The 27,983-nt window shown below is 43.7% G+C and overlaps 1 protein-coding gene across 4 annotated transcripts in view; it reads left to right on the forward strand.

Moving 5' to 3' along the window:
- LOC1276821 (uncharacterized) overlaps nt 1-21,380 on the forward strand; it is a 115,511-nt gene extending 94,131 nt beyond the window's left edge. For all 4 annotated transcript variants that reach the window (XM_061644353.1, XM_061644352.1, XM_061644351.1 and 1 more), the window contains 4 exons: nt 1,128-1,266; nt 7,759-7,864; nt 9,408-9,567; nt 13,554-21,380. In XM_061644353.1, the coding sequence (XP_061500337.1) occupies nt 1,128-1,266; nt 7,759-7,864; nt 9,408-9,567; nt 13,554-15,439 (2,291 nt within the window). In that variant the 3' untranslated portion in view covers nt 15,440-21,380. The remainder of the gene's footprint in view (nt 1-1,127; nt 1,267-7,758; nt 7,865-9,407; nt 9,568-13,553) is intronic.
- Nucleotides 21,381-27,983: the final 6,603 nt, after the last annotated feature.

Consider the following 27,983-nt stretch of genomic DNA (forward strand, 5'->3'; position numbering starts at 1 on the left):
TCTGTCTTCTGTGTTTCTCCAGAAACGCGACGCGCAAAAGTTCCGGCTACGATATTGAACTTCTGGCTGCGCTTGCAGCTGGCGCACATATTATGCCTTCCGCTACATGATGGGCAGGCAGGTTGGGGAGGGTGCGCATACTGCACCAAGCGTAAGCTACCGTTGCCCTTTTTTTCTTCTTTCCAGCCAGGAAGTTGCAGCTGTAAATCTGTCGGCGCGCTTCTAGAAAGGTCGGTGCATACCTGCGAACCGTGCTTGAGCGGTAGGAAAGCATCTCCGTTGCAAATTTTGAACTAGCGCCGCAGCGCAACGCGTGCAAGAAACTGCTGGGTAAAAATGAAGAAAAAAAAGTACAAAAACTACAAAGCAAAGTGAATTACAGAAAGCTGTTCGGCTTCTCCCGGATCAAGTTCAGCTTTCATAAATTGTACCAAACTTCCAGCCAAAAAAGAAACAATCTGGCCGTGGGGTTACAACTGTACGAAAATGCTGCCCGGGGAGGGGGGGGGGGGAGGATGGGTTTCGGAAAGTTTTGTTTGAACTTGTTTCCGACACACTATCTTCTACTATCTCCTGTACAGTGTGGTGCCCTTTTTTTGTTGCCCTGTGCATCATCATCGAGATTTATAGAAAACTCCTAGGTCAAATTCTTTCGCGCACTCAGTTTTGTTTATTAAACTGCAGCGTGCAGTAGCTTTTTCTTTCTTTCCTTTTGCGTTCCGCTTCTTTTCCGACTATAAACTAAGTCCCGCACAGCTTCAGCGCGAGCGTACAGATTTGGTTTTTACCACAACAGCGCTTCAAAGCACTATTTGCGCACACTTCTGCACTTCGCATATACGCGACGTGTAGCAAACTCGCTGCGTCGAATTGCTGCAGCATAGTATAGTTACAGATTGTGAAAGCGACCGCACAAAAAGCGCTAACTACAATCTCTCCACCGAAGCACTAACTTTCTGTACGCTCTTTTCTTTTCATGGCTTTTCATGGTACCGGCTTCCACCCACCGAACGACCAACCGACCGACCGACCGCGTGCGTGTTTACTTTCTCGGTAAAAATATGATCACAAATTCCACTCCCCCCCCCCCTTCCATCATGCTTCAAACAACGACCACCACCAAACAGTGGAGGTCCTGTTTCTGGCCTGGGGCGTCCGGCTCTGCATCATGGTCCGGAAGGCACCGTCCGAGTTCAACGAAAGCCGCTTTATATCGATGGCGATCTACAACGAATTTCTACTGACCTGCTTCCTGAATGTGTCAATGTGAGTATCATCCGTGTGTCTGGTCCTTATTTCTTTTACCCCCTCATTTACCCCGGCGAATGAATTATGTGTTATTGCAGGGTTGGGGAGTTTTTTTTTTTTTTTGTTCAGTTCCAAGAAAAATCGTTATTTGCTTTTACGTTTAGCTTTGTTGCATCTCTCTTTCTCTCATGCCCTTTTGTTCATGCCTTATTGTTTTCTCATCCTTGCTGTCTACACACTCACCGACCTTTTTTATTGATGGGCGGAGGAGGAGCCTGCAAACAAACCAAAAAAAACCTAATACAGCTTTTGCCTTACGATACGCTGAATTGCAATCAATAGCGTTATTTATTGTCTCACTTAATCAAACCAAATAGCGCCTAAAAGATTTATGCTACGGTGTTCCGAGGCAGAACGAGAAATTATGAACCCGCGGGATTCGTTTGGCTTTTTTTATATTCAGGCGCAAAAAAGATTGGTAAGAAACAATAGCTGTTTTGTTTGAAGCTGAGCAAAGGCTTAACAATCAGGGTTAATTTATTGCATCTTAAACGCTCTGTTTGACTGAAAAGAATAAATTGAAGCGCTTTAATCGGTTTGTATGCTGCTTCTTATGATTCAAAAATAATCTAACAATCGGACCCTTCACGATTCTAGTTAGTTTTTTGTATGAAGTTTGACAGTTGGAGGCTTAAATCATGTCAACACTCCATACAAAACCACACACAAAACTAGCCTGCGATTGTCGGACTAGATTATTTTAGCCTCAAAGCTAGAAGTAGATTCGAATAGAAGTGCTCGAAAAGTTCGTCTCAACCCTACTGACATTTTCGTCAAAAATAACCGGGAATTCGAGCTAAGTTCCTCAAACTGGAGCTTTCAACTTCCCTTAAACTGCCCCAGTTTCAGGGAATTTACAGAAAAGTTCTTCAAAATCAACTGGGATGCGGCTTTTTCGATGCTTTATTCTATATTCACTCAGAAATAATGTTTCCTATCGTTACAGTTGGTCCGGTAGCCATTTTATACTCAAATAATACCGATTTTTATAGAATAATGTCACACAAAATTAGTTTTTGTTTTTCATTAAAAACCAAAGCTATGAATTTGAAATGGGCTCGACAGCCCTCCATCGACAGACATCTTCCATCGAAAGAACAAAGTCTAATTTACGAACACACCAAATCTTGGCACTTTCAACACACTTAATCACACACAAATCCACAATTTCAGGCGTATCGAGTACTAATCGAGCCGATTTGGAAAAATAATTTCAAGCAAATGTCACTTAAAATGTCAACCATGAATTGCTCGAACGTTGCTAAAGATACCAAAAATTGTGTGATTTGCGTGTAATAAACCATGTAGAAAGCGTCAAAACCTCGTTTGTGCAAGCGAATGACCTTTTTCTATTGGATTATGATGGTTTACAATTCGTTTTAGATTGATTTTCTTTAATATTTTTGCGAAACATAAGGTACAATTCGTACGGCGTTATTTGGTGAACATTCGGTGGTTTTTGATATTAAATCATTATACGACCAGCAATAAGGATTTAAAACGTAATTTCCTAAAGGATAGATAAGAAAGCAACAACAAAAACCACATCAAAGTCGATTTTAAACGGCTTGTTCTAAAAGTCCCTTAAACTGGTGCAGTATAAGGGAAGTTTAAGGTGCCCGTTTAAGGGAAATAGCTCGAACACCCCGATTTTAGAGCTCGATAAGGTCAATTGAGGTGTTTTCATTTATCCCAAGGTGTATTAAAGAGATCATGTGGTGGAATACACTATCAAAGTGTATGTAGACCAGGTGATCTCATAGCATGTTGGTTATAATAAAATTTGAACGTCCCTTTTTGGCAGGACGGGTGAAAACTTTTGCTCAAACAGGCCTTCTGGTAACTTGACGAATACACAAAATACTCTTAAAATATTCTTTCAGAACCAGAAGCGATAAAAATCAACCTTCTAAATACATGCACTTTGGAATAAGCCCACCTGTATATTAAACTCACTTCGATAGCTAATCGAAAACTGCTATACAATGCAAACAGCTGACAGGGTTAAATTTCAGCCTACGAACTTAAAACGAAAAGGGGCCCAATATCAACTAAACGACAGAAAAAAGTAATGCATGTTTCCTTCCTTAAGTTGAACGCATCCAAATTGGTTTCAAAGGAACAGATTTTTCCCATTTGCTGGTGCCAAACGAAGCATCCAGCAATGGATGTAAACCTCTTTAAACTTGCTGTTACATTGGTTTTAAAACAAATTGAACCAATGGAAGGAATGTAAACCCTCAACTCAAATGAAAGCAAAAAGAAAACCACATCGGAAATCTCGATTGAATATTAATTTGCGGACGTTCCGGCCAGTCGGTCCTCCATCCAGTAGCAGCACACGCATCCGACACCCTTCGCCCTGCGCCATTGCAGCAAAACCAGATGAATAATTTAAACTGCACTGTTCATTTGCCCTGCTCAGCCCCTATTCAGCCCCCGAGACGGAATCGAAGTCACACAAATCGAACCCCATTTTGTGAAGATTAATTATACATTCCGCTTTGCGAGGGGGACTTTCACCGCGCCGCAGGAATGTGGCCGGTGCATTATCGATACTCTGCAGGTCACAAAAAGCGCAAGGGGCAGAAACAGTATGCTTTTTGTCTGCGATCGCCTCTGTCGGTCGCAGGCAAATGAATATTTTAATATGGAAATTATTATCCTTAAACACCTCACTTGTCATTGCAATTGGTTCGATTCGATGGGATGGCTTTTTTGCTTCATTTTACACTCCCTTTCTCTCTCTCTATCTCTCTATCTCTCTCTCTCTTCATAAGCTTGTTACTTGCAGTATGGTTCATTTGTGTTATACACACACAATGTACGCACACAACTGTGTTCAAACGAAGGCTGTTCTCCCTGGAATATGAGAATAACAGCATGGAGTTAATCGGCCAACAGATTGGCTACAATGAGACTGTATGTTCCGGGAACGCAACCGGAAAGCTGCAAAAGTCATTTGAGGTTTTCCGAGCAGATTTTTTTGGTTGTTTGTGTGTTGGTCTCTCATATGGTACTTGGAATGGTTTAATGTATTCCGGGAGCTGGATTTGAATATTGATGAAAGCGAAACTGTGCTGACTGTGGATGAGCTGACAAGAAAAAAAAGAGGCAACAGAAATAGGTTCAGTAAACCCACATCATATGATCGAATGCTTAGGATTGATTGGATGTGTTTGGCTTTTGGGATAATCTTTTCCGTCTATTCCATCCATCTCGGCTTGTACGGTCACAAACACACCCATACGAGCTTGCACCGATCTGCGAACGTGTTGGAATTATGGATTTGGGCAAACGGAACATCCAACAGCAGCAGCAGCCCCGGCTGTCCGATCGATCCTTCCCATATTGTGGATGATGGGTTTTTAATGTCCATTCTTAGCACACCGCATCACCTTATGACTTCACAAGGACCTTCGCAAACACTAAATCAAGCCTCGACTCTACCCCTCGTCGCGCGCACTTATCTCGTGGGCTAATGGCCAGTTTCAAGTAGCCCAACGGCCAGCGGTAACGCACACACACACACACACACACACACACATTCGAACGCTATGCAAATAAGGGCGCATCGCATTGATATTCAAGACGGAGGGTGCAAAGTATTTATGGGCGAATGTTGCTTGCCGCGCTTGGAGCCACTTTCAGCCGTGCGTTACATGGACACGAACGTTAATAAGGGAGTGGGTCCATGGTGGTGTAATGATGAATCGGAGACTTGCTCTCCCTGTCGAAGAGACTGTAACCTTCCCCGGGTGAATATGGCTCGTGGAACGGTAAAGCTTTCATCCATCTTGATCGAAGATGATGTGAAAATATGCACTGTTTATGGATGCACGATCTACAGTTTCGTTCGCGAACGTGGAGGACAGTGCAATCAATAAAGATTCATGTTTATGGTTTCGTTTTTTGTACCCAAATGGTTGCAAAATTGCACGGAAAATGAAATGAAACTATTTTAAATTAACTGTTCCTTTAAAATTGGAGCTGTAAAATCATTTGATTGCTCCTCTGAGTATCTAGACTGTAAATTTACAGCTTAAAAACCACAATATTTATCTTCAATCTATAAAATTTTCCATAGAAAGGAAAAACAAAAGAAATGTAACAAAAATTGACTGAAAGTAGGAAACGCACAGTTTTCTCACAGCTCCCAAAACGTAACATCATCCAAAACCTCAAAGCCAACCACAAAATTCCGACTATTATGAGCGTACGCTTCTAGGAAAAAAGGTTCATGCATCACCGGTTTGACGTAAGGCAACAAAATCCCGCCCACCCACCCCCGGCATCCGTCGTTTAATGCAACCGAACCGGCAAGAATGCCCGGGCAGCAGCTGCCATCCGGTGCTTGTGGCCGGTCAAAATAAATGGGATTTCATTTTCTGGTCATGTCTTTCCTCTCGCCTGTGGTTTGCCGTCTTCCCAGCACGCAGCCGTAACCGAGCGCGAAGAAACGGCTGATGGCGCCTGGTCGCGTTGGAGTCGCACAACGGCCAACGCTTCAAATGCCCACTCATCCGCAGGATGAGATGAAATACTGTTGCCCGCACTAAATGGAAAGATGGAAAAGTGTTTTCTGCTCCGTCCGTCCGTCCCACGAACACGAAACAAAATTTTAACAAAAGCAACAAAACGGACCGCCTTGAACTAACAAAGTGTGTGAGAGAGAGAGCGAGTGGAAAAAAGGGCCACTGAAACAAAACATGGTGTAAAATAAATCAACCCCGCCATAACCCTCGCACACACACACAAACGACTGGTGCCGGATAATAAATCGCTCTTGCTCTTCTGCTCGTGCTGATGCTCACGGGCACTGTTGATGGTTGTTGCTCGCGCGACCACTCAACCACCCCCTGGCCCCAGCTCGTCGTCTCATTCGCGTGGTCAAAAGCGTGACAGATTCGTGTCAGAAAGCTGAGCCAAGAAGCAACAAAAAGCGAGACGTATTAAGACGTTTGTCTGTACGCCACGAACCGTCAAATGATACGCGAAGGCCACGGGGCCGCCCATTGCCCCAGTGCCATAAAACTATGCATACACAACCACCATCCCACTGTTTGGCACTGTTGATTCGTCGATGCACTCGTGAGAGTTGTGAGAAAAATGTAAAAATTTCCTGCTGTGAGCTGGGGCGGGGGGATTTTTATTCCCTTTTTCCTTTGATAAGCGTCCCAGCAGCCGGAAGTCGTAGAAAAGATGCAGTAAGAACCGGGCGGGCTGGATTACAAATTTCAAAAGAAAAACAAGTTATTTTTGAGAAACCTTTGTCAAGGGTAGGATCAAATAAATAGAACGGTTTTGCACGGTGGTCAAATGCCATGGCGGAGTGCGTCAGCACAGTTTTTTTGCAGCAAAAAAATGTTTAAAATTGTTTATTACAGTGAGTATTTTATTGTAAAAAATATATATAACATTGAATCTGCGTTCAGTATTTAACCTCATTGTTACAGGGTTTCCCACGATTTATTGGTTGGTTTTGGTTTTTTGGTGGGTTCCCATATTTTTTTGGTGCGTTCCCACGATTTTTGGCCGTTTCCCAGAATTCGTTGGTCCAATTGTATTTATATCCAATCGGAAAATACCAATAAATTATAGGAACGAACCAAAAATCTATGGGATACGATAAAAAAAATCGTGGGAACGCACCAAAAAATCATGGAAACTGACCAATAAATCGTGGGAAACCCTGTAATGCCTTTAAAAATTCTTTAAAAAAATTTGTGTTGTATTTTTATACTTCGGACTTTTAAGGATTATTTTTGACTACTTTTCAATGTCTTCCTGGCTTAAATTTTAAATTAAAGTTTAAAAATCGGTAAAATACAAAAGACTAATAATTAACAAACTCTAAACTAAACCACAGCAACGATTCAGATTATGGAAAATATTTAAGTTTAAAATAACAAAACCCACTTTTCCTCAGTCACTTGAGACTCAAACTATTTGTCCTTCATTTCCCTCACTGTGCATGGATTGCAGCTCAAATCCGTTGTGCAGCCACTGCAGTATAAACAAAGAACTATCATTTATTTAGAACTTATTTAGAAGTGCTCTCCTCCAGCAGCTCATCTATTTAGAGCAAAAGCACAGGCCAGCCCACCGCTCCACTGATATGATTGCGTTGATGATCATAACGCTTCATGGCATGCTGTGTACGTCACACCACAGACACACCAGCTCTGCCAATTCCCAGACCCATCTTGCTGCTACGATCTTTCATCTTCTATCACTCTTCAAACTAATGCATTTTCATGCGAGCTAAGCTGTGTTGGCTGGGAGGTGTGCGTTTGAGTTTCTTTGCCATTTCTTTTCCAAAACATAATATTTGCTTTTTCATCAACAATCTACAAAAGAGCTTTCACCGCTCCTCTGTTTTATTGCGATTCTTCTAATCCTCTTTTCTTGCTCTCTTGTTTCGCTTGCTCTTGCTCGCTCTACTTTCAGGTTGTTCCTGCAGTCGCCGGCTAATCCCGATTTATTGTACATCATATTTTTCTGTCACACGCAGCTAACGGTCACGCTACTGTTGGCTTTGATTTTTGGCAGCAAGGTAAAACAAAAGCTATCCAATTCCTTCCGTTTGCCTCCGAGCTTCCTTTCCTGGTCCCCTCAAAACATTGTTCTTCAGGCGAGCGAGAGAGGCCTGCTTGATTGCTTTTCTTGCACGTGTAAGTGGTGGGCCTTTACCCATTACCCGCAAACGAAAACGAATGTATCCCGTCGTTAAGACAAACAATCGTTAGCCGCTTTCCTGAGGTTTTTTGTTTTGTTTTTTTTTTTTGTGCTTTGTGTTGTGGTTCACCTTCCATTCTCTGTGCCGTGCGCTTCTGTCAACACTCTTGCGAAATTGCTCTTGAGAAAAGGATCGTACAAAGCGACCACCACCGTTGGCCCCCGCACAAAAACGCCCCCTCTCAACTTCCTTAACAGGGCCATTTCTGTCCCGACACTTGTCATCGTCGTCCGAACGATCCTGGGGTAGCTGGCAAGCAACGACAAGCGACGAGCGCTTAAAATTCAACCATTTTTATTCGGCATCTCGTTGCCTTCGTTGCTGCTCCAACGCGACGATCTATTTTTACAGCTTCTGCGGAGTGGCCAATGGGAAAAGGAGCGGCAAAAACTAAACTGCTAGGAGAAAAGGATAATGAACCACTTCTAGATAGCGATCCGGTAAATAAAACCCATCGCTCTAAATGAAAAGTACACACGGTATGGCCCGTAAGACACGGGCCCTGTTTCGGGTCGGAGTCGAAACAGATAAGCACGTCCTATATCTGGCGGCAGGGTTTCTTCACTCTTTCTTTTCTAGTCGGTTTGTTTGTTTTCTTTTCTTTTTGCCGCCTTTTCGTGTCCCCAGTGCTTCTAGCACAGGCAACAGAAACAGCTCAAGTTGTTCAAGTGTGGTCGACAATTTCCAGGAAGTATTTTATTAAACCCCAGGCCATCAGTAATCATCCGTTCGTGGTATTTGTAGCAGGACGAAGCGAGTGCGCTAGAGAGCACGCGGCGAAGAGTTGGAAAGAGTTCGAAAATTATCCAGAACTAGCACAAAATTAACAGTCAGCAGCTATTGGTTTGCACTGAGATTGTGAAGTCAGCCAGCGCGAATAGCAATGTTTGGACGGAATTGGCATTTCAAGAGCTCGAAGGTATGCTATTTCCTCACAAACGAGGGGAAACAATCTTCAAACTAAGCTGATGTAATTTTAGCACAAATTTCTACGGAATTGTCGCACCACATCTTATTGTGTACCTTTCGGCCCCCGTCAACCGAACCGTTCCCTCCGCAAGACACCACTTACACCGGATGAATTTCGCAATCAAACGGACGCACTCAAGAGATTGCCACTATCCAGAAGGAAAGAGTTATGCCATCGCCTAAAACAACCGACTTCACTGTCAAATTTGATTCCGTGTAAATACAACCGTCCCGTTCCCGAGGAAGCCGAATCGTAAAGCATATCGCACCTTTCCAAGTACAACCGTCTGCTCTGCTTGCACTTCCCTCACACCGTCGCACATTGAAATGTCATTCCCGATTACTACTCTACACTTTGCCACTCTCTTTCACCCGTCTCTTTTCCCCGCAGGTGTACCTGGTGTTCCGGGGCGGTGGCAAGCATCAGGACGACCCGACCGGGCTCGGCATCAAACCATCCGGTGCCAAATTTATTAGCCGCTCGCACGGACGTACCTTTGCGAACGCTAGCAGCGTCACGACGTCGACCGCCCAGCTCGGGGCCAACATGGGTCAGTATCAGTATGCGGTGCTGTCGCTTAGTCTTGTTAGTTAGTCTTGTTTTTTTTTTCTTTCATTTCCGGGTGTTTTTTTTAATCCGTTTTTTACATGTGCCAAGAGAAATTGATGGAATGAAACGTTTGCCTGTACACAAATGACCGCATGTTGAGCCATTTGAATCGTTTGATTCGTTTGATGTATTGCATTGTGGAGCTAGGAAATCCCAATTGGAATTAGTGTGTGTATGTGTGTGCACTAATCGGAAGAACGAAAGCACACACAGTTCAGCAGAGCAATTCCTTTTGATAGTGTTAGCAATGATTGCTGTCTAAAAAGCCATTCCAGAGCAATCGTGTTCGATGCGTACGTGCCACAAGAGCAGAACGAACGAGTTGCAGTGAACGGAAACTCTTTAGAAACTTTGCCCGGCAGGTCGAGGGAGCGTTTGCATCGTTCCAATGCCAGATTGTTTTCGTTTCATTAAATTCAATTTGGGAAACTATTTGACATCTTGGACATTTGGGAGAGCACGATCTTTCGGGAAGAAAAAGCCCGTTGCAGCTGAAAGCTGGGTCGGCTCCCATTTGTCAGTGACCTCAGCAGGGGATAGTGGATGGTAGTGAACCCTAGGGAGGGAATTGCATGTGCCGGGTAACATGCTGGGATGCTCGTGGAGAGGAAACATCGAACAGCAATCAAGAGAGAGGGAGAGAGAGAGTAACCCAGAACACTTATCCCCTTTCATGAACTTGTACGATTGGAGCAGAATTCTCTTTTTTTCTCCCCGCTTTTCTTTTGTTTTCCCGCGCTCCACATCCTCTGGTTCAAGTCTGTCCGACACCCAGGGAATGGGCAAGCCAACTGCAGACACCACTTTATAGCTCCACTGCCGCCAGAAAAGCAAATAACGGAACCGAAACCAATTACATACAAGCTCGAGGCATATTTCGATAAATCACTTTTCGGCAAACCGTGTTGCACGACTGGCCACACCGGATGGGTGGGGGGGAAGATAGGGGGTTGGTCCCAAATACAAAGGAATAGTGAGTGTAAGAGTGCCTCTCTCCACTGCTTCCCGTGCAGTTTTGCCACCGCTCACAAAGGAAGGAGAAATTATACTTTGACCCGCTTTTCTGCACGCTGGCAGTGATCAAGTGCCCTTTTACATTGGATAGACGCATCGGTGCTCTACAAATCGCTTCAACCCTCGCCCCATCTACACCATCCCATGCATGCAGTATTGGAAAACTGGGATGCGAGCACTCGAATCCAACCAGCCGGGAGAAGACACATCCTTTCGGAAATGAATTATCGTTATCACATTCCACGCACTATAGGTGGCGCGTAACGGGTCGACGGGTATTCAGGCCCGTTCAAGCTTCCCCCGGAATGATCGATCAGCCACTTTCATTACCAGTCTACCGCCGGCTTATAATATTCCCAACGGTGGAGAGGGTCGGGGTGGTAATGAAGATGAAGCTCTGCATGGCCATACATGTGTGTGTGTGTAATGGGAATTGGAAGCTTGTGCCGAAATTGATTAAACGCATGAAAAATAGACATCGTTCATCGGACAGAAGTATTACCCCATGAGGTGCAATGTTAGTGCGGCTGAGCTACCATCTAACAAACAGGTTTGTTGTGAGGTCTATGTGTGAATGTGGATGAAGAAAACATATTCCTCACGCCGCCCCTCCCCACTGCGATGGGCAGACTGATTGATGACATTCGGTCGGATGATAGTCAACCGAAACAACACTTACGAAAGCAATTAAATCGTTCGCACCAATTTGCCGGAAGCTGTTATGAACAATGCGCTATGGGTGAGAAGTTGATTTAGTGGTGATACCACGGCAAGTTCAAGTGCGACCTGTTGAGTAAACAGCACACATTTGGGACTACCGACAGCTTCAAAGTGTGGCTTGAGGAAGCAAGTGTCTTTGCAGCTGGGTGTGATGTTCCCCATGTTGCTGTTCATATTTGTTGAAGTATTCTTTTAGCCCAGAGGATATTCTGAGGACCTCTAGCAGCCAACATGAATAGTTTTCGATAGTGCATCGATGTAATCAAGACTATTTAGATCTTATTGAGGAAGAAGAAGCATGAAACTACTTCCTCTTTGTAAATTTCATTCTTGATTGGATGGTTACATTCGCATTAGGTAACAAAAGGAAGGTTGTGTATAAACCAGATCCAATCAAATTTGTTAAGCCCGGGGTACATTGTCCGTACTCGCTAGTGTAATTTCGATTGTCGCTAGCGCAGCTGGCGGTGGCTGACCGAAGTATTTTTCCAAACAATTTGGAGACGCTTCAGAGAACATGTTATTTTCCAATATTTTTTACATAAACTGGACTGGAAATCAAAATGGATCTCAAAATCTACTTCATTTCCACCGTTTTTTGTCATGATAATGGATGCAATGCGTACAGGACATGTGCATCTACCTTTTACAAAACTTTTCTCATCCAAATTAAGCACAAAACATTGAAAAATAACATATTTTCTAAAGTGGCTGCAAATTGTTTAGCAAAATGCTTCAGTCAGCCGCCGCCAGATGCGCTAGTGAAAATCGAAATTACACTAGCGAGTACGGGCAATGTCCCCCGGCCTTTATGCAAGTATTTCAGCCATTTTCGCGTCAAAAAAACGATGAAAAAACTATTTAGATTTAAGATCTAGCACGACTTTTCCTTGGATGACCAAAAAAGCTTCCACCAGCCGCCGCCAGATGCGCTAGAGAAAATTTTAATTACACTAGCGAGTACGGACAATGTACCCCGGTCGTTATAATCAGTGTCAATCAGTACTGTTAAGGCCGGGGGACATTGTCCGTACTCGCTAGTGTAATTTTAATTTTTAACCGCTTCAAAAAATATGTGATTTTGCCATTTTTTTAACTTAAATTGGTCAAGAAAAGTTTTGTAAAAGGTAGATCTGCACGAATTGCATCCTTTTTTGCATCGACAAACGAAGAAAACAATACTTTATTTTGAGCCCCGGCACGACCATTCCCTCGATGACCAAAAAAAGCTTCCACCATCCGCCGCTAGATGCGCTAGTGAAAATCAAAATTACACTAGCGAGTACGGACAATGTACCCCGGCTTTTGCAGTGAAGATTCACTAAGATGAGCGTCCCTTCGTATTCCATATTTGTTGTGTCTCTTCAAGACGAATGACTCCCTAAGGCATATATCCCTCAAGCTGCATATGCGATTTGGCAGCCGAAATTCTCTAAGATGAAGGTTTTGGTGACAGTTCACAAAAATTTTGGTCATTCTTTTCCCATAGAGTGGATAACCTGGATGCCTCATAGCAACACCTACATTAGTTTTCCTCAACATGAATCTGCTTTTATGCTGACAGTCCCTTGAAAATTCACTTTAAAGAGATTTCACTGTATTACTAAAACTAATGCAATTTATTGCACTGTACAGCGTGTACAAATCAAAGGAAATTTTCCATTTAAGAATTCATCTCAGAGGTAGCCAAAATGCATTTTGACAAGACCATCTTAAATAAGCTGCACTTTGAAGAGACTTCACTATTGTTTATTTCAGCAAACACATTGCTTCTTTTTATGGCATTTTCTGTACCTTAAAGAGTACTTATGTCACTCACGTAATAGTCTCTACCCAGAGCTATGTTAGGCGTTTGTATAGGTTTGATCTTCTTACATTAAATTTTTCATAGTTAAGCTTGATATCTTTAGCATTTTATTGCTGCTTGATTGCTACACTTTATTAATGTTGTACTATTTCGTCTAAAGCACTCTCTACAACATCATACAGCAATCGTACTGTAACTATCTCCTGCGAACCTTTTTGAATACGACCCGTCATGGGCCAAACATCCTGGGAAATGAGTATGAAACTTACAACGATAATAATTGAGCCATCTTGTCCCCGGGCGTTTCATTCAATCTCAACTTTATTTCATTCAAAAACATCATCACAGAAAGTTACAGCATCCTTTTCCGCCCTCCCTTTTTCCAGCGAACGAAGGTCGCCTCACGGAAACGGAAGCGCTGGAGGAGCTGAAGCTCCTCTACACCCAGCTCCAGCGGCTGTACGAGCGCATCCCGCAGCGTGGCGCCGCCATCCTGACCGTCGCCAGCCTGATGGAAGCGTGCCGGACCACCTCGCTGCGCCCACCGCCCGCCCTCGGTGCGCCCAGCCCGCTGAAAGCGATAAAGGCCGCCGCTGCACCGGACGGCCTGTCGGTGGCATCGGGCGCAACGGGCATCCCGTCGCCAGCGCCCACCCCAACCACCATCCTGCGGCTGGACAAGAGCACCAACACGAACACGACCGCAACGATCCCGAACGGGTCGGTCACGACCGCACCGCCCGGAAATGGGTCGATCGTTCCGCTACCCGCCCAAACGCGCATCACCATCACGGACGAGCTGGACGGGCCGGAGGAGGCGGTGCCCGACCTCGCCCGGCCGAACTGTCTCCGCTCGATCGATGGCAGCGACTTCCGGCTCGACCACCAGCAGCTGCAGTGCATGTGCAGCGGCGACGAGGAGTACGGTGAGGCCGGCCAGCGGGACCCACTGTCCCGGTCGATGGAGCTGACCGGCCGGCGCAACAACAGCAATGGTTGCTGCTGCAGCTGCGCCTGCTGCACCTCGACCCGCACCGCACAGCCGCAGCAGCAGCACGGCCGGCGCAACGATAGTGTGATAAACAATTCCACCAGCGCCGGGGTGCTCACCGGTGCGGGCAGTGCGGTTAATTGTAATTGTAAGATAAGTGGAGTGCACGTCAAATCCGGTTCCGCTTCCGGGTGTGCCTGTAGTGCGGGCGGGCGGCGGCAGGACGCAACGGTCGGGAGTGCCGGGCCGTTGCACAAAGCCAAACAGCACACCTCGGAGCTGGTGCTCAACTGTCAGTTTGTCGATAGGAGCAGCGCGGAGCACCGGAAGCAACAGCAGCAGCAACCGAACTCAACACAGCAACAAATGCATCCTTCCCCGCATCACCATCAGCGTGCCTCCAGCACCAGCGAGTGTGGTGAGTTCAGTACAAAAGCTTTCGAATCTTGTGATAATCTGCTACATCAGCAGCAGCAGCAGCAACCAGTCCGCCAGCACCAGCGGCACAACCACCCATCGGGCACCGGCCCCAACACCCTTGTAGATAGCCAGGCGACACAGACACAGGTGGGGGTGGCCGGGACGCTTGCCCAGCTGGCGCCCGCCACCGACGAGGCCACGATCCGGTCGGTGAATCTAGAAAAGTTTAACAAATTGTACGCCAACAACAGCAGTAGGATAGATAGCTTGAAGGAGCACTTTCTGATGCGGAACGCGCTCACGACCGCGCTGCAGCATCTGGAAATTGAAAACCGGTCCAGGGGCCAGGGGAGCAGAGCGAGAGGAAGGGAGCCGGTGGAGCAGGGTGGGGGTGGCGGTTGTGGTGGCGTGACGGAACCACCGGCAAGGGACACAGCAGTGCAAACGCAGCACGAACAACAACAATCAAGCACGGTGGCCCCCGGTAACCCGGTCGGCCGGGATGAAGCAATCAATAGTAAATGCAATAGCAGTAGTGGTAGTAGTAGCTGTAGTAATAGCAGTAGCAGCAGTGCCGGTGGTAGTAGCGAAACCAAGCGCAACAACCACGGCAGTCGGAGGGGCGAAAGCAGCAACGGCAGCAAGGGCAGCAGCAGCACCGGCAACAGTGCCGCCTCGCCGGAAACGTCGACCGCCGGTGGGGACGGTGCGGATGGCGGGGAGGGCGGCAGTGAGGGTGGGGCGAGTGGCGAGGTGGGCAGCACCAGCACGAGCGGGACGAAGAAGAAAAAGTCGCCCGAAAAGCGGCTCGTTATCGATCTGAACGATCGCTCCAAGTACACCGAGGAGGTGTCGGTGTGAGGCACTGCCGTGAGGAGTTGAGGTGGATAGGACAGACACATGCAAAATTTTACGACACAATTGTGTGTCGGTGTGTCTCTGTGTGTGTGTGTGTGTGCTAGTGGAAAAAAGCTTCCAATGAATGAGATAAACTGAAGCACGAAACGAGCGAAACAATCAAAGTCCGGCCGTCTGGACCGTACATCGATACACGAGTAGCGTTCGCGATAGTAGACAGCGAACCTGTGGTTATGTTTCTCTTTGCCGGCTCCACCGGACAAAACTCGATTATCGAGTGTTTTTCTAGTCCGTCGACTAGTTTTTCCCTGCTGCGTTTCATCCGTTCTAATCGCATTTTCGCTTCAGTTGGGTTGATTTGGTGTTGCGATCGGTTACGATTAAAGCCGAAGCTGTCGAGCGAGCTGTCAGCATGTTCCGTTTGCGTGTGTGTGTGTGTGTTTTTCTTTCTCTCTTTTGTATCCTTGCTTAACATCTCTCTTTCCGAGGCTTATCGTTTATAGTGTCCGATAGCCATGCCACTGTGTTTGATATCAATATTGGCGAACGTTTCGTATGGTTTCATCACACGCTCGAGAAGAAAGACGTGATCAAAATCAGCCCAATGTTTGTGTGTATTCAAGCTTCTGTTTTCTACCAGTCACTGTTCAACCTTGTTTGTATGCTTTATTTGCACAGCAACAGCATTTCAATCAAATCATTGCTCTTTCTTTGGTTCATTCCGATCCGTTTCGTCTTGAATTAAAGGCTCCTGCCATTGCTGTGGATAAACTCAGCGCACATTAAACATTCATTTCACCCATCAGCGACTGTAACCATCATACGCTGCTCATAATTTGCCCTCACCTCTGCTGGGACCACTCCCGACTCACGCCCCATGTGCATAATTAAAACAAACAGTGCACTGTTGTGTCATATTTTCACTCTCCTTGCCCTCCTCTGGGGAGCGGTGGTGAACTTCTGCGTTGCGTTTGTTACTTCCATCCGGCAACGCAGGCTTATCAGCAGGCACTGATCATTCGGCCCGCTCCCGGTCGTAAAATCAATTTATGAACTGGTACCAGCAGCGCAACACGTACAGCACAGCGGCTGCACAAGAGATACTTTTTCGCTCGATTTTATCGCACACCCGTTTGCACATGATTCACGCTGAAACCACCCAGCGCTGGCGGAGTGGGTGGTGCGCCGGTGCGGTGAAAGGTGGAGATGACAGAAATGAAGGCCCCAGCACCCGGTATTGGCTTACAATTGTTTCGACATTTGTTTTCACCCCAGCGTTTTCCCCGCCCCAGCACAATGTGTATTACATTATTTCCAATTTCATTTACGTGCGCTCCGTGCGCAGCCGTGCTCGCCGTACGGATCGTGACCACGGGAAGCACCAAGAAGGGACGGCGGTGAGATACGACGCCCCTGTTGTCGGCTTTCTTCTAAATGTGTCCACCCCCCACGGCAGCATGGGACCTGGGACCCGAACGTAACAGCGAGCAGTGACTTGGCTCATTATTTGGAATATTTATGAAATCAAACAATCTTCGCATCGCGCGCAGAAAATCGCTTCTTAATGTGTGCGTTTTCGAGTGCGGGCGGCAATAAAAGCAATGTATTTATTTTAGGTTTTTTTCTGCTCATTCGGATTCTTCGTCCCCGAACGGCAGTGGAGTAATAAAATCGACACTATTCATTCGTTGGTGGATTTGTCTCACGTCCCGCACTGCGATGGAATCACGGGTGGAATATCGTAAAATGTGTCGCAAGCTTTCTTTTTTATCTTCTTTTCTTACTTAGGAAAAGATGAAGCTAGATACGGGTGGCAACCTACCGCATAAGATACGGTGGCTTCATGTTGTATGAAAGTGCTTTAATGCTTCTGCAAAAGCAGTGTAGCATATTCTACTCGCACGAAAGTCAAGCTTTACAAAATAACACACATTTCCTTTTTATTAATCAACGATTTGAGATACTCTGTGCCATGCCTGCCGTTCGTGGGTGGAAACTCTTGTTCTCCTCCCCCCCAGGCACTAGACTGTCAGAACATTCCGGGCCCGGGTAAGCGGAGATCCCCCTCACACTCAACTCCTTGCACTGCACAACTTCACCTTGGCAAGGCTGTGCAAGAATGTGTTTGATCTTTGTTTGCCTCTGGTACGGACCATTTGCTTGCGACGATACAAACAGCGATGTTGCCGATGGGTTAACATGATGGGTGAAAAAGGCAAAAAGTGGTACACATATGCAATAAACAGATCATTGGCGTTTACTCCCACCCAACCGACCGAGCGAGCGAGCGATAAGCATCTCGGAGCGATGAAATTGTGAAACACTTGCTTTTCACCGTATGCTTTTTTTGTTCTCCCTTACGGTACCTACTATCGTATTGTAGAGCGATGTACCCCACATTGCGGTTGGTGAAATTGTATCGATAAGCGCTTTGGAATATGCTGACAACATTCCAGCAAATAGATAACTTTCATCTTATTTTTAAAATATTCACAATTCAATTGCGTGTGCGTGTTTTGGCCTAAGAATTCATGAACATACAATGTAAGTTTTGTGAACTACTAGGCGCCTCCATTATATTCAAACAATTTCCCTTACACAAATTTAGTTACTTGAAGCATTATTTACTTAACAACATTATTTTAAATAGATTACATTTATCATACTTTAAAAAATTTCACATCTCAGTTGGGGCGTTTTTGGTCTAAGAATTCATTGCTATGTATATTTTATAAAATACTAGGCGCCTCCATGCTATTTAACACTTTGACCGCCGGCCTGACGTCACAGTTTTTGAGTGAGCACGTAGCGCATGGCAAGAGAGCGATGAGAGCGACAGTTTCTTGTGCCATTGTTATCACTCTTTTGTTTCATTGCGATAAGCGGCGTAGTACTTGTCGTTCTCGTTCTCTCTTTCCTACTTCATTCGTTCTTAAGAGAATCACTGAGCGTCAGATGCCAAGCTGAACGGTGAGCCAAACCGTCATGCGAATTTATATGACACGGCGCTTAAAGTGTTAAACAATTTCCTTTTAGTAAATTCAGTAGTAGGTATTTAAGTAAATTAATCTTACCGTATTCATCAAAGTATGCCTACCGATGTATGGTTTCGTTGCTAAGCTTCACCGTTTAATTTTAATGATGCTCCTTCGAAGCCTCGGTTACCTAGTAGGCTGTGATAGATAGAGCTTTCACGTATGGTAGTTGTGTAATCTCAAGGAGACGCCCGGTACTTTACTTGTGATGATGGAGACGCCTGGTTCCTCTACCTAAAAAGCATTTGAATGGTTTGAAACATGGCCAACTATGGCCATCTGTGCCCCTATAGCCTTAGATATGTTAATGTACAAAAGCCCAACCAAAATTCTACATACGTTTTTTTTTTTATCGCCAAAAAATCCCAAAAATGACTTAAGTACTTTTTCGAAAGATTAAAACCCCTTGCACAACATTACACAAACCACAGACATAAACGAGCTGATTCGATCGACCTATCCAGGGTACGTTATCGTAACATCGTAAGCGCTTCATCCATCAATATTTTCACCGCTTTCGGCAATCACGAACCAATGGGAGTCATGCACGGAACGTCGTCATGCAACCTAGGGGCAATATTTATTTTCGATACTTTTTATCTACCGCCTCACTGCGTTGCTTTCGTTACTTCCTTTCCGGGAAAAAATCATCCACACACACACACACACACACACACATCTTCCCAAACCTGCCGCATGCGAATGGATCATTTGCATAGCGTATGAATTATTGCCTGATGATTTGTCAATATGCGTTTCGTTACGATTTAACATCACCATGCGTGTAGCACATATTTATTTTACTACATTCCACGGACAGCAGTGAATAAAGGAATCGTTTGCTGTCACGATACGGTACGATTGATTGTCCTACCGTTTGGCTTGCCGAAAGGCGATGAGTCCTAGTGCTCGAACATACTATCGGAATGTTACCCTGTAAAAGCAATGATTTAAGATTTACTGATAATCCGATTGCATGCGTTATGTTTATTCCCTTATCCCAGTAACAGTACATTTAAGATCCAATATCATCGATAAAATCGAAATCCGAACGCTAGCTAACAATAACGCTTTAAACATAGGACATATTCTGCTCAGTTGCAACACAAAGACTGTACACCTTGCGTTATCTTGTTTGCCAAAGCGAATGCTCCGACGGATTTTACAACTCAACCGCTATCCAAAAACACACTGCTGTCACCATCTCGCATTCTATTGCATTGCTGCAACGTAACGTTTAAACCCCATTAAGCATAGTCCAAAATCACTACGTTGTCTAAGTGAGCCCCTTAGAAAACGTTTGCATTTCGTGGCTTATTGCGGGATGATGCACAATGCGAGATGGGTACACTTAGGGGTTTTGCCCAGCGATTGAGTAAAATCCGTGAGGGACCATTGGGAACGCACTCCTAAGGAGTGTTTTTACTTTATCGCACATTGGTGCATTCGTCGTCGAGCGTTAGCTAGCATTCAATTGCCATTCGCTATGTTTGATAAAACATATCTCCAAACTTTACTAGCGTGTAGGTTAGATACTTTGAGCGCTGTAAATAAAAAAAGGCAAAGCAACATAAGTAGTAGTAACGCTTCTTGTTCGTAGCAATAAAGTCAACAATCGAAAAGCGATTAGTAAGGAAAATTTCACAGCAGTCCAATCTGTTGCTATATTTATAAGCTACACTAAAGGTTGCTGCACACCTCAGCCAGGTGGGTAAAGTGTTACTGTGTGTAATGTAAATACAGGCGAACGATTGGGAGAGTGATGGCATCTAGACACACGAGCCAAAACGTGTACAAAGCAAGTATTGTAGGTAACGAGGATTCGAGTTGTTAAATTTTTGCTCCGTTTTCACCTCCACCACCGGGTACCCGATCCACCAAAACACTTAGATTCGAGCACTATTTTTAAACAACACATTGTTCACATTCACTAGAGATTTACCGAAGCGTAGCAGTCAGATAGAGAGAAAGAGAGATATTTATACTTATAGGGAAAACCATCTAATCCAAAAGCAAACATCGGTTGTGGTACTGTAGAATGGAATTGTTTCGTTATTACAACGCGTCCAGCGAGACGTTAGTAGATTTACAGATGCGTTTGTTACATTAAAACCGATTTATTGTTGCGTTTTGCTTAGAATTTAAAGAAAGTATCATCGATTTTGTAAAGTTTGCGAGTTTTAGAAGTAAATAGCAGGGCCCCATCAGCCAGGGTAACGCCCATACATGCCAATCAAAACTTCGAAACGCACAGAAACTAGGCGTTACATGGTGCAATGGGCGGCAATCGGAAACAATGGCAAGTTAGCAAAGCACTCCATTGGATGGTTAGTATCACACATTGACGGTGCCATAACCACATAGTACATACAACCACAAGTCGTATCGCAGCGCAGCGCCACAACATGAAGCATTTAAAGTGAGATAGTGAGCTAAGACATAATTTATACGTAAGCCTACTACTTTCAACCATACCAACGCATTAGCAAGCATCTAAGCTCATAAGAGGTATGACAGCTGTACAGTACAGTCGGCTCCACTCATGCGGGAAGTGAGTCATAATGAAACAAAAGTACACAAGAGTTGTTCATGTTTTGTACAAACTATAAAAGATTATTAAAAAAAAACAGACAGACGCTAAAGCCTGTACGATGTATATTATATCAAAAAAACGATGAAAACGATGTGTGAGCGATGGAGTATATATTGTCGAATATGTCGTAGTGTTTTTTTTTTGTTTGCGTGGAAAGCATTGGAACACGACGTTTAGAGTGTAAAGAGCATATAAACTACTAATGTGTAAGATGTAATAGGATGGTAAGTCCGGAATTGGGATTATGCTCCGTTTCACTAGCCGTGTGAAACAGAAACATTCAATAAAAATCAAATTTTATCATTCTAAACATAAATTGGGTATCACTGTTAAGTTTTACATCCGAAATTGGCTTTTGTGTTGTGTTGCCTATAATTACGTTACTTATTACTATTTGAAACATTCCTTGTTGTGAGATACTAGGCGTCTCCATCAATGTATCCGGTTTATTGTAAGTATACGCTAAGTTCCTTATTTTACTGTTCAGATATCACTGTTCTAAAGGCCGGGCTACATTGATCGTACTCTCTGGTGTAATTTTAATTTTCACTAGCGCACCTGGCGGCGGCTGACCGAAGCATTTTTCCAAACAATTTGGAGCCGCTTTAGAAAATATGTAATTTTTCCATGTTTTTCACCTAATTTGGACAAGAAAAGTTTTGTAAAAGGTAGATGCACATGTCCTATAAGCATTGCATCCATTTTCATGGCAAAAAACGATGGAAAAACAACTTAAATTTGAGATCCGGCACGACTATTCCCTCGACGACCAAAAAAAGCTTCCACCAGCCGCCGCCAGATGCGCTAGTGAAAATCGAAATTACACTTGCGAGTACGATCAATGTAGCCCGACCTTTACACTAGCGAGTACGGACAATGTACCCCGGTCTTTATAGTCAGTGTCAATCAGTACTGTTAAGGCCGGGGGACATTGTCCGTACTCGCTAGTGTAATTTTTATTTTCATTAGCGCATCTGGTGGCGGCTGACCGAAGCATTTTGACAAACAATTTTTAACCGCTTCAAAAAATATGTGATTTTGCCATTTTTTTAACTTAAATTGGTCAAGAAAAGTTTTGTAAAAGGTAGATCTGCACGAATTGCATCCTTTTTTGCATCGACAAACGAAGAAAACAATACTTTATTTTGAGCCCCGGCACGACCATTCCCTCGATGACCAAAAAAAGCTTCCACCATCCGCCGCTAGATGCGCTAGTGAAAATCAAAATTACACTAGCGAGTACGGACAATGTACCCCGGCTTTAAAACTAAAGAAGCCATCCACATATGACGTTTGATTTTTGGTTTGTTTTTATGTATGCGTTTAAATCAAATAAATTATTTAAATGCACTTGTTTATAAACATTCATATAACTTGCATATAACTACACTGGATTAGTTTCAGCATATAGAATTAAGTGGAATGGGTCATAGTCTATGTAGTTAGCGAAATAGACCCATTAAGGCCGGGCTACATTGATCGTACTCCGTAGTGTAATTTCGATATTCACTAGCGCATCTGGCGGCGGCTGGTGGAAGCTTTTTTTGGTCTTCAAGGGAATAGTCGTGCCGGATCTCAAATTTAAGTTGTTTTTTCACCGTTTTTTGATGCGAAAATGGCTGAAATACTTGCACAACGTATTCATCTATCAATTACAAAGCGTTTCCAGTCCAGTTAAGGTAATAAACATGGAAAAATAACATATTTTCTGAAGCGGCTCCAAATTGTTTGGAAAAATGCTTCGGTCAGCCGCCGCCAGATGCGCTAGTGAAAATCAAAATTACACCAGAGAGTACGATCAATGTAGCCCGGCCTTTAGATGTCGAAATAAATAAATAAATAAATGATCATATGATGCTTTAATAATATAATATACGAAAGAAGAAATCAACATTGATTTTCTTTGTGAAAGCTAAACGATACCTTGGGGCATACTATTGCTTGTCTACTCCACACACATTGAAGTGCATTGTTTTGCCAATTAATAACGAATGAACCTCTTCATATGACCTCTAAAAACAAGCGTAAATGTAATGTTACATCGTGAACAGAGCCAACAAAAATACACACTATAACCAAGCTCCAGTTAATCATAGCAAAGTAACTGCACCATACCTCATGAATGCATAGTACACAGTTCCATTATAAATGGATAGCAAAGATAAATGAAAATTACGACTGCAAGTCCTCATCACAGCCAACCACACTGTGATGAATAATTTTTGACTTAAAATCACATTCATATTTCCCTTGCTCAGCCGTTTCTTTCTCTGCCCGGCTTCCTGCCCAAGCAAACGCACGCACGCAACAGCGAGTAATGAGTTTTAATATTTCATCCTCTTCACAATATGCACAGCCACTAAAGAGCCAGCATATTTCGCAAGCCCCGCAGGCGCACATAGTTTGGTTTGAAGCCCCATCGATCTCCGAAATTTCCCGAGAACTCGTGTCGCTCGTTTTGGAGTGAGGCGACGATGAGGCGTATTCAAATCTTCGCCCAGCAACATCAATCATAACAGGCGCCACGCATCGCCTGGAAGCGTGCCGTGGGCGTTGCTGTTTGTGTAAGCTTCCATAATCCCACTGATTAGTGCTGACCTTTTGCTGAGCCATTTCCTTTGGTGTGTTCAATTTCCGTAATTAATAGCAGTTAGGGAAAACAAAGCCTTCTCGAATTCAATCAACAAGAACGGGTTGCTGTTAGTCTGGTCTAGTCCATGCCGTACGTTAAAGTGCAAAGCGACTCTGATCATCGTCCAACGCGATCGAACGTGATTTGTCCACCCATAATGTCGCTGCTTTATCAACTCAACACCAACAACCACGCAAGTTTGCACGTGAAGGGTGTAAGTTTGTTCGCCTTCAAAGCGCTTTCACCTCACACCCACGGTCGAATACTGTCCAACCGCACGGAGTAAAGTAGCTTTAATTACTGTCACTCGTTATCGGAAAGTAAGTCGACTTGCTACTCCTCGACCAAAAGTCACTGTTTTGGAAGGGTTTTTTTTCTGCTCTCTTCACTTTGTTTTTACCTCATCTTAAAAAGTTTTACCCATTCCAACGCGGGTTTAGAAGGCACCGGGAACGACGACACGTGCTGGCACGGACGGAATTCGCACCGAACCGGCAAACGTTCAGTAGACGCAAAACCGACGAGTTTTAATCTTGGTGCCTGTGTTGTGTTGCTGCTACTGTTGCTGCCCTTCGTGATATCAAATTATTTTTAGCTTACTGAAACTGTGCCATCACATTGGGTGGGGCTTTTTTTCGGAACGGGGAAAGTAAATGAAGTTGGAATGGTGACACTTTCCACCACTTTGCTGGAGTCTTTTGTATGGGGACGGTAAAGGGCACAAGTAACAAGCGAACACACACACACACACACCGACAAAATACGAACGACAGCTCGCTGATATTTACCATCAGCTTTACAGTGACTTAACTTCTGGCGACAGATTTTGCGGGCAAAAGACGGTGCGGGAAAGAGATAGAGAACGAGTAAAGTACTTTGCCCGGTTGAAGCCTTCTGTGGGGTTTTGTGCCCTGTGTCGCTTTAGATAACTTATCACCAACTGCGTGAAGGAGTGTTTTGGCGTTGGTTAGTTGTGGTTTTTTTGCTTATTCGCTCACGTCGAATCCATCTTCAGCACTGGTGAGGAAACTCAAGAGCAATTTTGGTTAAAAATGGATGTGTACGGTTCCATTTATAACAATGACTCCTTTAACAACAGTGTTTTGTCGCATATTTTTGGCTTTTAAAGTACAATTTCAAATAATAAATGCTTGCCCTTATACACAATATTAAGAAGATAAAAGCGTTTCATTCATCTCCCGGCCAACAAACCACTCCGGCACAGGGCACGTGCACCCAATCCAGCTCAACGCAAAGAACCCACCCAAGTGCCACGGCCCGAGTGCAATGATTCGGATCATGATTTTCCAGTCGTAAAAATTAAATGAATGACAATCTGATACGCCAACGAAGCAGAACCGGAAACGTTCGCTTACCGACGGAAAGCGGAGGATGAAAATATTTTCCCCAAAAGCAAGCGCTCCCGCGCTGCTAGCCACAGCCTCGGCGCCCCTTACCCGATTGTTTACCGATGCGTCATGCGTATCAAATGTTCAGCAGTGGAGGGTTTTCTGCTTTACTCATTTCGTCTTTACATTCACCTCCGACGACTTCGGTGTTCCGAAGCCGGTGGGGGCTAACATAATTACCTTTATTAATTTAGCATGTTTATCAGCAAGCGCTGTAACGTACTTCAGTGCAAACGATTCTTCCTTTACAATCCCGCAAATTACAGTTATACATTTACTGAAGAGGTTTTTTTTTGTGGGGAGTGGGGAGTTGCAAATGTTTCTAATTCAATTATTGATCGAAGCTGTTCCGGGGGAGAAAGCTTTACAGCTTCCGGGCACTTATTGAGTAGTGGAGTGTATCATTTAATTTTGTTCGGACATGTTTCCCGTTTCAAAAGGAAGCTCTTTTATTTGCAAGCAGCAATTGTAACCAAAGATACCATCCCAACACGTGAAGGGGGGCCATATCAATGACATAAGCTTCGAATCGTTTTCTTTTCCCCTCACGAACTAGGCGTCTCCATTAGTGAGGCACGGCAACACACAGAACAAGTTCATTAGCACTCAGCTAACTGAAATTGAATTTCTCACTCTCACTATTCAACTATTTTCTTCTCAAGGGGTGACTAAGCTTTCACCATAAATATGTACCTTAATATTCAAAAGAACGCAATCCTCGTTGTACTTTCGCTGGTCGTGCAAAGGATCAACATGAAATTATGTGTTTTGGTATTCTGGAAACAACATAGCAAGGCGTGTCGAGTAATGGTTTAAGGTTAACAAAGGAAAGAGGGGCTTTCGGTTGTCGATGGATGCAGTATACCGAGCCATTGCCATTACTGTCAACTGTAAAGCCTAATCTAATGCTTCTACGCTGGAATGTTTGAGTACGGGCTGCCATTACAATACGGTACACGATATTTTGGGAAGAAATTATAAACAAGACTTTAAGGCTTTCCTGTTTCGATAAGTTTTACAATGTTTTTGAAAACACCGAATCACCCTTACTCTAGGCGGGACATAAACATCCGGGACAATCAAACGGGAAATAACATCTAACAAGTAAGGAAAAATTATCGTGGAATATTCGAAAGTTCCAAGGAACAATCCAAATTTTATATTTATAACTTTAAAATTCTCTTAAAATCGTGTTTTAACAACTTTAAAATTCTCTTAAAATCTTGTTTATAACAAAAATGTTAAAATAGCCAAACTAACAACTACAGAAGAGTTTGTACACATACTACAAAACATTCCTAGAAACATATCCATTTCCAACATACCTTTTACCTTTAAAACGTCCTGTCCTTGTAATGACAGTCAGTCAAAACAAAAATTGGAGTTTTGATGGCTAGTTTTAATCAACCTTTAATCGTATTTTAAACCACTTTGTAAGACTTGATATTTGATACTAAGGATACTAAGAAAGGATTATTATGAAGTATTTCAACAGGGAACTTGTCTTGTCATGGATTCTGCTTATACGCGTGCAATTTCTTTAGAAAAAAATATCAACACAACAATTGGCAATTATTTTTAACCATTATTTATTTATTCATTTGTTACATTTATTACACACCAAATAAATAAATAAATAAATTATTGTGACTTCATATTCATTACTTCATTGTAATGAACCATCTCAAGAACATATCCAGAGCAATTAGCTTGTGTTGTGTTCTGATTTGAATTTTGTGTTCTAATTGGAAAAAAATCGGTTATATTAAAATGTTTCAAATAATAAGTTAAACAGTAAGAACATGACTGTAAAAGAGCAAAAGAAAGTTGAACCTGTTTTTAACTTAGCTACTATAAACTGCTTTTTACTTTCAACTTTAAAGCGTAATTTCAATACGATCCTACTAATGCAATGCCACGTTCACAACGTTTCGGTAAAGCAACAAAAATGCAAAGAAACTTTATCAACCACAGTTGATTTTTTTATCACACTGTCCTACTTTTACCATCACACAAGAACAGCACAACAAACAGCGCAGCCCGTACGTACAGAAATAGCAAAACTATCCGCAAAAGCTCATGATTCCCAAACGACCCGATTTGTTGGCGGGGGAAACAGCTGTAACTTCCTGCACTCTCCTCCACACCGGCGCGAATCGTTTATCGTTCCACGTCCTATCCTCACAACGTCACAAACATCAACGACACAATCTACTACCTTGATTAGTTCCCTTTTCGTTTTCCCTTTGTCCCAACCACAGCCACCCCCGGGCGGGGATTGTTTGGCACCTTTTGTTGAAATGGCACAATCACCTTTTTCTACTGATATGCCCTCACAAACACACACACACACATATACATGGTGTACACCGGATGTGAGTTTGACACTTTACATAAACTGCCAATATGCTGTTATATTCCCAGCTGGATGAACACTGCTGCTGTTGCCATTTGGGAAAAGTTTGCACCACAAACCACTCGGTCATTCCCTAGGCCCGTTTGCACTTCGTTACGAGCGGGACGGGAATGGGCTTCAAAAGTTTTACCCTATTTGTTTCACGAAAACCACCGCAACCGCTCCTTTTGAGTGAATTCATTAGGAATGGGAAGGAATCCCTGGAAGGTTTTTGTGATGATTTTGTATAGAAGATTTTCCGTTGAAGATTTTGCACTGTTTGATGAAATGCTGGAATGTTTGAAGAAGGAAGCATTTAGATAGATTTTTTTTAAAGTAAATTAACACATTTCTTGGAATAATTTAAATACATTATTATTCTAATAGAAAAAAGATGCCCAATTTCAATTGCTCAACCATTATTCAATCCCACTCACTGGATCGTTTTAATCGTATTAAAAAAACACAAAAGGTTCCAATTCA

The sequence above is a fragment of the Anopheles gambiae genome, chromosome 2, assembly GCF_943734735.2.
Source record: "Anopheles gambiae chromosome 2, idAnoGambNW_F1_1, whole genome shotgun sequence".
NCBI classification, from domain to species: Eukaryota; Metazoa; Arthropoda; class Insecta; order Diptera; family Culicidae; genus Anopheles; species Anopheles gambiae.